Source organism: Asparagus officinalis, chromosome 5 (genome assembly GCF_001876935.1).
Source record: "Asparagus officinalis chromosome 5, Aspof.V1, whole genome shotgun sequence".
In the NCBI taxonomy this organism is placed as follows: Eukaryota; Viridiplantae; Streptophyta; class Magnoliopsida; order Asparagales; family Asparagaceae; genus Asparagus; species Asparagus officinalis.
The window spans coordinates 34,081,083-34,092,855 of record NC_033798.1 but is presented as its reverse complement, the minus strand read 5'-3'; the positions used below and the strand labels follow the sequence as shown (position 1 = coordinate 34,092,855).

Sequence of the window (11,773 nt, the reverse complement as noted above, 5' to 3'; positions counted from 1 at the left end):
AATCATAATTCAAAACTGAATTAAGAAACTACAACTACGTGCAAATATATACAATCAATGGCGCATCCATAGCCTAGCAAGAGGGTGCAGTTGTATCCCTAAACTTTCACAAAACTGCATGCTAAGTCATGTAATTTTTACATCCGCCCCCATATAAATTTTAAAATTGCACCTAATGCCCACAAACTATCTAAAAAACACTAAAAAATTAATAATAATTAGAAGTAGCTAATTGGAAAGTAAAAACCTATTTATAATTCCCACAATAAAGTGTACTAAGTACATTCACATGAGATACTATAGTTTTATAATATTATATTTTTATTTTCCGGTAAATAGACACTCCTCGACCGCCCCAATAGAAATTTTCTAGATCCGCCACTAAATATATGTAATTGTTATTTTTATTGCAATTACAGCTGCAACCACCAAAATAGAACCTTAATACAAGTCTAACTTTCAGGCTGAAGAAACAAAACTCATGTGGCAAAAAAAGAGAGAATTTCCTAAAGAGTCCAACCCATAACCTCGTTATTGTCTAGCCACATTGGTCAAGCTCACTTGTAGAACAAGATTAACTCAAATGCAAGGGTTAAATATCATAAAAAACCCCTAACTTTGGACCATTATTAGAAAAACCCCTTTAACTTTCAAAATATCAACAAAAAACCCCCTTAAGTTTAGGGGTTATCCGGAAAATTCCTTTAACTTAGAGATTTCATCATAAACTCCCCTAATTTGGGGTGTTTCTTATAAACTCACATAATTAAATGGGGTATTTTGATAAAATCTAAAAGCGAAAAGGGTGTTTTGTGATAATCCTAGGGGTTCTGTTATTTTGAAAGTTAAAGAGAGGTTTTCCGATAATCATCCAAAGTTAAAGGATATTTATCCCCAAATAGAAGCTACCTACAAAGCTTCAAACCCAAACCTCTTAAATGCACCAGAACAAAAGTGGACAGCATTCATTTTTGTGCTCATTTGATTTTGACACACCATTTATTATTAAATTCTAAGAACAGAATCAACTCTTGTGACACAAAACTTCCCAGAAGTCTATTCCCTCAAAAGTATTCACATGCATGTTCTTCACATGGACCCTAGCCCTGAACTGATATCTGGCTCTCCAGTTATCTTTGCCCTTCCCCTCTCTTAGAGCTGGAGAGGATGAAAGATGAAGGATGAATGCAATGATGTCAATGGAAAAAAGAAAAAAAAAAGTTACTGAGAAAATCATACCTATAGAAAGTCATAAAGTGATCTCCATTTTAAAGACGAAGGAGACCATCACACATGTTCCAGCATACAATGCTTGTCAAATCCAATGCTTACTGGTTATTACTGATTCAAAACCGTTAACGGGCTTATAGTAACATGTTCACCTTGTATAGACGGCTTCATGGAATTTTTTTCGCATGATGATCAATCAACAGAAGTAGGTCTCGCTTAGATGCTACGTTTTCTATAGAAAACAGGAATCATGTGAAATTTTCTCCACTATGTGCTGTAATCATTGATGTAGCGTAATGATTGGAGATTCCTCTTCACAGTTGGATAGGTGATTTCAGCTCTTTTTCAATAGTATAATGGCTTGGTCATTAGAATCAGGATCCAGCTTATCTCGTGTTGTGCCTCGCAACATACCTAAACCAACACAAAAAAAGTTGCCTGAGAACTTTCAGGTAGACTGTTCACCGTTCTCCTCATATAGCCCACAGAAGAAAAGGGCAATGACGTTTATCCCTTCTGTAGTATGAGAATGTAATCAGCACTTCCTCCTAATAGATGTTTCTTTTGTTCGATTGAGACAACCGCACGCGAACTATGCAATAAAGTAACAACATGTTACCTTCTACCCCTCAGTTCAACTGAAAAAGACTAAATCCTACACTACATCGAGGAAAAACAAATAACGTCATCCGAGTTCAAACAACTTGGGCGTACGAATTGGTGTATCAGCAATTGACATCCTAGGATCAGTACACTGATCTCAATTTTTGTGTTGATCCAGAGATTCTCCGTCCGACCATTGTACCGCCAGTTGTCTAGTGGACAAGAGTCAGTTACCCTTTTAAGTAAGGCTAGAAAAGAGCAAGCATCAAAGCTATTGTGTTTTGTATGTAGACTTCCACATTAGCTTCGCCAAAGGAACAAAATACCTTCTCGGAGGTAAAAACTGACTCCCTATAACTCTTCAACGCTAGACCATCCACCTTATGAAGCTCTAAGGCTTGACAACAAATTACAGAACAGGAAATAAAAAAGCAGAAGTCATCTCTTGGGAAAGCCTCAACAATCAATAGAACTGCAGTTCTTAGATTCAACAGTACTACATCCACACTGCTCAATAATGGAACGATGTTTACATAATCAAGCAGATAAAAACCCTTTTCAAGTTTTTCATCCAGCATAGGTTGAGCAACGGAAATTTAATCTCATAGCAGTCGTCTATTTTCAGAATTAACGTTTAAATAGCGAAGATAGAACTGTTGGAAAAGAGATTGATCTGGATTTATCAAATGCTCAAACGAATGATAAGTTGAACAGAATATAATAACGAAGCTCATGCAGAGGATTATAAAAATGACCAGGAAGTTCAGTGTTACAAATAACTGAATTCATTTGAACACCAGAACTGCCAGCTCACTCCTTGTTCAGGACTTTAGGGACTTTAATATAAGGGTCAGAAAAGCTTGGTATCTCTGCCAAAATTGCTTCCCTGTAATCACAAAAACCTGACATTAATTTTCAAGAGGGCCCGTGCATTAATAGCAGATAGCAGAAGTAGCATAACTTCGACATAAGTTTCACGGTCATTGCCTGTTTGTGAATGGTTCTGGAATATCCTCCCTCGGGTTTGTACTAAGTTCGGTATCTGTAGACAGAGACGTCCATTTGTTAGACTGGGATCTGACCAATATTGACATATGAAAGAAAAATAGAAACTGTATATGGCTAAATACATATATTCATATTTCAGCTCCTAATCAGACTTCTATATGTGAAATATAAGATTTTGGAACTCAAACTTATCGAACTCCTTGTTGGGATTTTATTTTCCATGCCCTCCGTCTTTATATGGAACTGAACTTGGGAATGTGATTCCATTTGGCTCATTCACTCACTTCAACCTCAGGAATAAATGTTATTCACTGTAATACAAGCAGATAACCTTGCAGCTGTGTCTAGATCCTTTGCTGCTATCTAGAATTTGAGGCATTTTCCTCCATTGCATAAGCCTAAACTATATGGCCAAAAAAGAGTGGCCTACCATTTGCTTTATCATGGTTAGATTGCTATGCCACCAACTCATAGTGGTCTCACATCAGTACATATACTTGCTTTGGTAGCAGCTTATTTCTAGCTGCAGTCGTGTTTTAAACAAGAATAATCTACAAGAAAATTTTCTCAAATCAGGGGAGTTTTCAAAGTAATTTCATCTCTCTCACCATCATTCTAGAGATTTGGTGCAGCATCAAAGACATTAGGAAGCTCAGAGTCACGATGCTGGTACTTGCAGTCTCTTTTTGGGAAACTCAGATGCTTGGAAGATATCATACATACAGCTTATTTCTAGCTGTGTGTGTGATCAATTTTAATAATCTTAAAGAGAGAATTATATGCGAAGCATGATATGGAAGTGCAAAAGGAAGTTACTGATCAACAAAATTATTGCTTTGGACACGTCTTCTAAAATTTTGGAAAAATGTCTCATACACCGTTAAACTATGTGATATCAATGAACTGTGCAACTGTTTTCATGCAAGAAAGGCTCAAGCTAGAGGCTCCTGAAATTTACGAGGGGCCAATTTTGTATCTTCTGTTAGAATTTTTACACTAGTATTGATACATTGAGATCCAAAATTCTGTATCCTTTTGAAAACAAAATATTCTATTAGTTCATTTTGAACAATATTTCTATCTAAATATTGTATTGGAGAAATGTCCTCTCAACAGTTTGTAAGTATCCCTGCCTGCCAATATCTGGTTCATGACCAGCCTGATACTTTATACTGACATGCAAGATGTACATTTGGTTGGGTTGGTTGAGATAATCCAACCTGAATTTTTCCGGATTGGGTTCAGCTTAATCTTTCAGGCAACCTGACCAAATCAAATCATAATATGTTTCTGTTGCATGTTGCATTAGTATAAAGGTGCACGTTCCAGCCTTGTTACAGTGAAGTATGAGATTATCCAGTCCTCTCACGCTCTCTTTCCAGTAGGACCAAACCTAGTCTCCCTTTCTCTCTCATTCCCAATTATCAGCCTCTCCATATCCCTCTTTTCTTTCATGAAAACCTAGTTGACCATGTGCTTTTCGACTATACATATTCTCACAATTAAACCCCAGCTGTACCACAAAACGAAATCACTTTGTCATGCCAACAATGTTTAGTGTCAGTTTAAGTTAATTATGATTTATCTTTCTTCTGACAGTCAGACAGTTCAGTTTAAATTAGTTTCTGTTGGACCCATTGCACACCTAGTTGCCAATTGTTTCAACAACTCCAAATATTTGCATATTTCTTGCATACCACGATTAGAACAAAGGCGAAACACTGAAACCTCATCTGCAAGGGTACCTTAGGAACAGAGCAGTAAGATTGACAAACTACATTAGCAAATGGAACCATCAAAAATGTCACTATTCTTCTATAGTCACATCAATTAATCTATTGATTTGTTTAAGCATACCAGATCGAAGTGAAGGTTCTATGCTCTGAAGGTCAACGGCTTGAAGTTGTCCAAACCTGTTAGATTATAGAGAAACAAAAAAGAAAGAGAAAAGCAATGCAGAATAATCAGACTACATTCAAGATGTCACAGGAAAAGGAAATTAACAACAATATTCAACTTACAATGTAAGCTATCAAGGTTAGTTACAGTTATGGACCACAGATTCTGAATACTCACTTTTTTTTTTGGGTATTTTTGACAAACCAACAAGGACCCCCCCCCCCCCCCCACACACACACACACACACCATGAAACGCACGCACAAAACACACACCCCCATCCAAAATAATAAAAAGAAAACAAACAAACAAACAAGGTCCACTGGAAAATAACATGAAGTAGAAACACTAAAGATTCAATAGATGAAACACTGATAATCTGATATTAATCTATCCAATCTAGTACTCACAAAACGAATTGTCAAAGTGATTGTATTTCTAGCTTCAAGCACCTAAATCAATGTTCGAAAAAGTGGAAGCGCAAGGTGAAGCATTAGGCCTTATTATAAAGCGAGGCATAAGTTTCAAATTGCAAGGTATAAGCCTTGTAAGTTAAGTATATTGTAATTTTAAAATATACAAGTACTATGAGCACATAGTATATAGTGGTATAATAATTTACAAATAGATACGTTCATGTCATGATTAATAAATAAGAAGCAAATATGCAAAGTATAGATCCAAGTCAGAATAAACTAAGCTACATGTATGAGATATATGTATATCTTATTTATTAGGGTTTTCCAATATTAGTCCCTCAAATCTTCCATATTTTTAGTCCCCCAAATCTTCATATTTTGAAATTAGTCCACAAATCTAAGTGTTTTGAAATTAGTCCTCCAAATCTTATAAGTGTTTTGAAATTAGTCCCCGTGCTAACAAGAAGGACTGATTTCATGACACTTATGACATTTACTTGAAATACAGATCGAGAAAGAGTGAAGAAAAATCAGGCACTTCTGCTAAAAAAAAGACCTCACATTTCGATATTTTGAAGTAAATATGATTGTTCGACTTGTAACTGACATCATAGTCGTGAAACTGGCTTTACACCAATTGGATACACAGCATGGAAGAAATGAATAAATCAAAGACTAAAATTGAGTTATAAAGAGAGGACTAGTATTGAAAGCAAATCAACAGTACAACGAATCATAGAATATTGGTGTAGAATATATTTCCATCCTCTTTTTAAAGAACAAATTTAATGATCAGCAGAGAGCAACAAAAAGATAAAACAGTTCGCAACCTCATAAAAATCCCCAACTACAACTGAGTTGCGTTATTTACCAGTCAATTACTTGATTGATTTTTGGTGCGAAATCCTCAACCTACAACAAAGACAGAAACGCGCATCAACATCCAAGGAGTCTACACTAGGAACCCACATAAATTCAAAGGATTATCAGACGCATAACACATACCTCTCTGGGGGCGAGATTAATGCGGGCGGTTTCAGCGAGTTTGGCGACATCAGGGGGTTCAAGAGTAGAGCAACGAGCAACGGAAGAGGAACATTTCGACCACAACTTGGTCGATGACCCCATCGCAATTGGAACCCTGAAGAGAACGGAGCTCCCACCGACCAAAGATAGCATCGTAGCGTGCAAAAGATGCCCTATTTTTTTTTATGCGTAATTTAAGGGCCTGTTTGGATTTGTAGGGGGGTGAAGGAGGATTTGTAGGGGGTGAAGGGAAGTTAAGGGAAACTGAGTGAAGGGAAGGGAAGGGAAGGGAAAGGAATTCCCTTCTCCTTAGTTACACCCCAATTTGGGGTAACAATTTTTATACTATTAGGGGGTGAACCAAGGGGAACTAGGGTGAATTAACTTCACCTCCTAAGTGTTCCCAAACAAGGTGAATGGAGGTGAATGGTTCCCCTAACTTCCCTTCACCCTCATTCCCTTCAATCTAAACAAGCCCTAAAATTAGGGGTTTTTATTTCTATGCCCAATTGTTAACCCAACGAATATTGCTTGTATTTAAACCCAATTATCTTTTGGAAAAATTACTTCTAGGCCTCAAAATCCAACTTTCAATGTGCTCCAGCCTCCCATATTTTTTTTAAATGTGCTGCAGCCCCTTGTTTTTGAAAAAATGTGTCCAAGCCCCTCCATCATGATTCCAACTTATGCTAGCAGATGATTAGACATGCCAGCTGGCTTAAATCCCAATTTTCTCCTCCTCTTTCTCATTCCAGCGGATGTTAACTCTTAGGGTTAACATGTTAACTCTTACAGATAACATGTTAACTATTAAGAGTTAACATGTTAACCGTAAGAGTTAACATGTTAACCCTAAGAGTTAACATGTTAACCCTAAGAGTTAACATGTTATTATAATAACCAAACATGTTAACCCTAAGAGTTAACATCTCGGGACGATGTCGGCAACAGAGCTGGGGAGGGGCAGACGGGGGACCGAAGGATGGGAGGGAGAGGAGGGGTGTAGGCGGGGATGGTGCAGCGGGAGGGAGCGGAGGCGAGCCGCGGGTCGGAGGGAAGGCGGGCGACGCTTGGAAGGCGCTACGGCGGAGCGGGGGAGGGGGCAGAGGGGGACCGAAGGAGAGGAGGGGAGGTGTAGGGGGAGGTGCAGCGCGGGGAGGGGAGGGAGGCCGGGCGGGGAGGGAGGCGGCGGACCTTGGAAGGCGCTACGGCGTGAGCGCGGGGAGGGCGGCGGAGGCGGGAAGGGAGGCAGGGGGCGGGCGAGGGCAGAGGAGGAAACAGAGGAGGAGGAGGGAGGAGGAGGAGGGAGGTGTAAGGGGGAGGGTGCAGGCGGGGAGGGAGGGCGCGACGGCTTGGGAAGTGCGCTACCATGCGGACGGGAGGAGGGCGGCGAGAGTCCTGGGGAGGGAGGCCAGGGGCGGGGGACGAGGCGGCAGAGGAGGAACAGAGGAGGAGGAGGAGGTGTAAGGGGGGGCAAGCGGGGGAGGGAGGCGGGGGAGGGGAGGAGTGGGAGCCGAGCGGGGGAAGGGAGGCAAGGGTCCGGGAGAAGAGGCAGGAACATACGGAGGAGGAGGCGGGGTGGTAGGGCGAGGGAGGTATAAATTGGAATTTGAAAGAGGTATTGCATTTGGAACTTGAGGATAGGGCCTGGAGAATACATTTTTTTCCATCAAAAGGGCTACAGCACTTGTTGAAAGTTGGGGGAGGGGGGGGGGCACATTGAAAAAATTGGATTTTGTGGGCCTAAGATTCTCTCATCTTTTTATATTTATCTTTAAATCCAACTTCCAAAATACAGTAGGTAGAGCATCTTGTACTTATACATAAACATGGTAAAAACCACAAAAACACCCCTTTCAATATCCCCACTTAACCCTCTATTTCTCTCTCCTCTTCTGCCCCCTTCTCATGTCTTAGCCATAACCGCCCCCTAAACCAAAAGAGTAATCCCTCCTCTTCTTCCTCTTTCTTCTTCGTCTTCTCTCTTAACCCTAACTGAGAAAAATCCCTCCTCTTCTGTAAGGACCATGAATTTTGATACTAGTTAAAATAATTTTTTAGTATTTTAAAATATTTAGTTATTATTTTTAAAAGAGTATTTGTATTTTTCTTAAATTTCTATAATTTTCTATGATTTAAAGTCTAAGTTTTATATTTATTTAAATGATATTAATATTTATAAATTAATTTTATGCGGTGAAAGTTTATGGAATTTATCTGTTGAGTTATCTATGTTGTTACATGTCATTTTGAATAATACGTTGTATTATTTTTATTATTACGTATATTTATGTATAATACGTTGTATTATTAATTACGTATTATTTGTATAATTTGCTATATTATTTCTACTGTTACATATTATCTGTCGTATTAGTATAACTTGTACGTTTTACTGTGTATATAATTATCCCATAATTGTTTGATTTTAAATATAAGTAAATATATTTTATTTATTAATTATTCATGTTTAATTGTACAATATGAGTATATTTCGACTATTTCGTATCAACTGTTGTATTAGCACAACATGTACATTTTTATTTGTAGATAATTATTCCGTGATTAGTTTAATTTTTAAATACCCATAATTATTTTATTTTAATTAATTTTCACTAATTATTCAATTTGATCCTTAATTAATTTCTTTTATGTTTAGTATTTTAACCCTAACCTAACCTAACCTAACCTATATATAGGTTCTCTAGGGGTGAGCACGGTTCGGTTCAAACCGAAAAAACTGACCGAACCGACCCGAACCGACCCGAAAAAAGCGGTTTTATGAGTAAGACGGTTCGGGTCGGGTTGACAATTTTTCAAACCGAACCGACCCGAACCAACCGAATATATTCCCTTGCCTCAAACCCTACCCGTTTACCCAACTCCGTCGAACCCCTTAATCCGCCGCAACCCTCCGACAGTCTCCGTTCGTTCCCACGTTGCCTAAGCTCGATGCCTCCCCTTATTCGCCATCAACGTCGACCACCATCGACGATCGCGTTGCCTCGAGCGCCCAACAGTGTCTTTGGATCCGTAGTCCACTCGTTCGTACCCGAGGCAAGATCCCTTTTACTGTTGACTCGTATTTCCAATTTTTAGATATATTATGAATTAATGCTTCGATTAGATTTGATTATGCTACAGTATGAAGATTTTGATAACTGCGTAGGTTTGTTGATGGTTGATATTAATAATGATATTAGGATAAGTAATTTAAAGGAATAATTATTTTATGTAAAAGTGGTTATTTTGAGATGTTTTAGAATTATTATGATGAGAAAAGAGATTATTTGAAAAATGAGTTGGTTTTGAATAATTATTAAAATAGATGATTTAAAATAATTTATTTTGGAAAAATGGGTTATTTTAAATTGTTCAACTATTTTGAGAAAATATTATTTTAGAATAATTATATGAATTAAAAGAATTTATTTTGGTAGCGGAATCGTTTCTGGATAATTATATTAATTAAAAAAATTATTTAAGAACAGAATCATTTGAGGAAAATTATGATAATTTTAAAAGAAATTATTTTGGAAAAGGAAATATTTCTAAATTATGTAGACTCTGTTTATGATTTATAATTCTTAATATTGATTATCTGATATGCTATGATATTATTGCACATGATTAGTTGCATTGATTGTTCCTGATTGTGTTTGAGAACCCTTAGTAGTTCATGACTTAATGGCCTCATGCGTCATGAACAGACCTAGTGACATGTGTAGGTGTGTTGACTGAGTTTAGGTGGTGAAACCGAGTTTCAATGAGGATTATGGTTGACTTAGAAAACGAGAAGTGTTGGGATAGGGAAGTTAATGTTCATGTGCTTGGATGTGACTGTTGATGTATCTTCCAACCCGTGCCGGTGAATTCGTGTAGTCACTGGGGTTGGTTTGTTGGGTTAAAGTGAATTCATGTAGTCACTTTAGTCCGTGACCTGTTTCGTCACCTGAGCTTTACCTGAGTTCGAACCAGGCCGAGATCGGATTGCGTGTAGTCCTCTGACTGATTCGTGTAGCGGTATTGGATGCACGTAGATGATTTGTGAACAGTCAGTTATCCGGTGATATGAATGTTGACTTTATGTGAGATGTGGACCAGTGAGTTTTAGGATGGCTAGTTACATGACCTCGTTGCTTGGCTAGGTATGGATTATTGTGAGATGTAGGACAGTTATGTTTCTTTTCATACATAGATCGGGATTAATATTTAATTATCTACAATTTGAGACATATGACATATACATGAGGGTTTCCTTGTTTGGATTATTTCACTCGACGTACTACGTCTCTTATTGTAGATTTTTAGGTATTAATTCCATCTATTGTATACCCCTGTTACTTGGATGATTAGACTGATCGCTAGCTACATGATCTCGTTACCTGATCGATTTTGGATGCTTTATGTTATCATGATTTAGTAGTGTTTTCATGTTGATTTGTGGATTTCAGTTGTACGTTCTTTTGTTGTTTCTGTTATTGTATCGTTTTCCGTTTGGATTTTCATTCGTTCTATTTTCTTTTGTGGAGTCTTGCAGTGCGTCATGCACGCTGACGTATACCTGTTTTCTCTGATGTACGTCAGACTTAGAGGAAGAACAGTTCCAGCTTTTGGAGATCGCCAGGAGCCAGAGGATTCTCAGCATGAGTACCTTGCAGACGTAGCAGAAGAAGAAGCCGAAGTTTAGTCATTCCTTTCAGTTTGTTTTGTAGCACCTTCATTTCCTTTTGATCATTGTATTTTTATATTCTCCAGTATTTCATTCAGATAGTTTTTGTATAAGGGTATGTTTGACCCGAATTTTATGTCTTGGATGATATTCATTTATGATATGTATCATTTTATTCTGTGTTGTTCATTATATTCTCGCTATCTGTGATTGGGGACCTGTGACTTCACATTGTTTTATTTCCAGACGCTTAGCGTATTAGGTTGAGGAGAAATGATTATTTTATTTATTCTCCTTAATCTAATACGTCGCGGGCTTGTTCGCGTTCCGATTCCCGGGTATTTTGGGAAGCGGGGCGTGACATCTTCTTTCCTATTCTCATCTCTCAGCAATCCCTCTTATCCGTCTTTGTCTCCGTCTTGTCGTTGAGCCATAACCGAGGGGAAAATCCCCATTGTGGCCGAACTCCGTCTCCGTCTCGTCACTGACCCCTAATCTAGGGGGAAATCCACATTGTGGCCGAACTCTGTCTCCATCTCGTCGTTGAGCCCTAACCAAGGGGAAAATCCCCATAGTTGGATCCCTAACCCCGATCTGCCCCCAATCGGTCCGACGCCTATTCGTCGCTGTCTCCTCCGTCCAGTGGTTCTTCGCCTGACCCTCGGCACCTCCTCCAGTAGATCTTTGACTTACAGTCACTGCTACCTCCTCCAACGCTTAGCCTGCCTACCGCCACCTCCTTCGGCGCCTCTCCTGACCATCAGCCGCCAGCTTCTCCAGTGCCTCTTCTACCGGTAGAGGTAATATTATTATGTTAATTTACACATTGCCCCTTGAAAGTTTGGTGGTTTTTACAGTTTGGTTCAATTCCTCATAACCTTGTTTATTCTTGATTTGGAATCTTAGTGTATTACATG

The 11,773-nt window shown here is 38.6% G+C and overlaps 2 protein-coding genes across 2 annotated transcripts; one reads left to right on the top strand and one right to left on the bottom strand.

Moving 5' to 3' along the window:
* LOC109843521 (glutamyl-tRNA(Gln) amidotransferase subunit C, chloroplastic/mitochondrial) lies at window positions 2,415-6,404 on the bottom strand. Its single transcript, XM_020412457.1, has 5 exons — window positions 6,164-6,404; window positions 6,030-6,070; window positions 4,699-4,754; window positions 2,821-2,875; window positions 2,415-2,719 (listed from the first exon to the last, which is right to left on the bottom strand). The coding sequence occupies exons 1-5, from the start codon at window positions 6,335-6,337 to the stop codon at window positions 2,644-2,646; spliced, it is 402 nt and encodes a 133-aa protein (XP_020268046.1). The 5' UTR covers window positions 6,338-6,404; the 3' UTR covers window positions 2,415-2,643.
* LOC109841698 (glycine-rich cell wall structural protein 1.8-like) lies at window positions 7,091-7,651 on the top strand. The gene has a single exon (XM_020410645.1). The coding sequence runs from the start codon at window positions 7,091-7,093 to the stop codon at window positions 7,649-7,651; it is 561 nt and encodes a 186-aa protein (XP_020266234.1).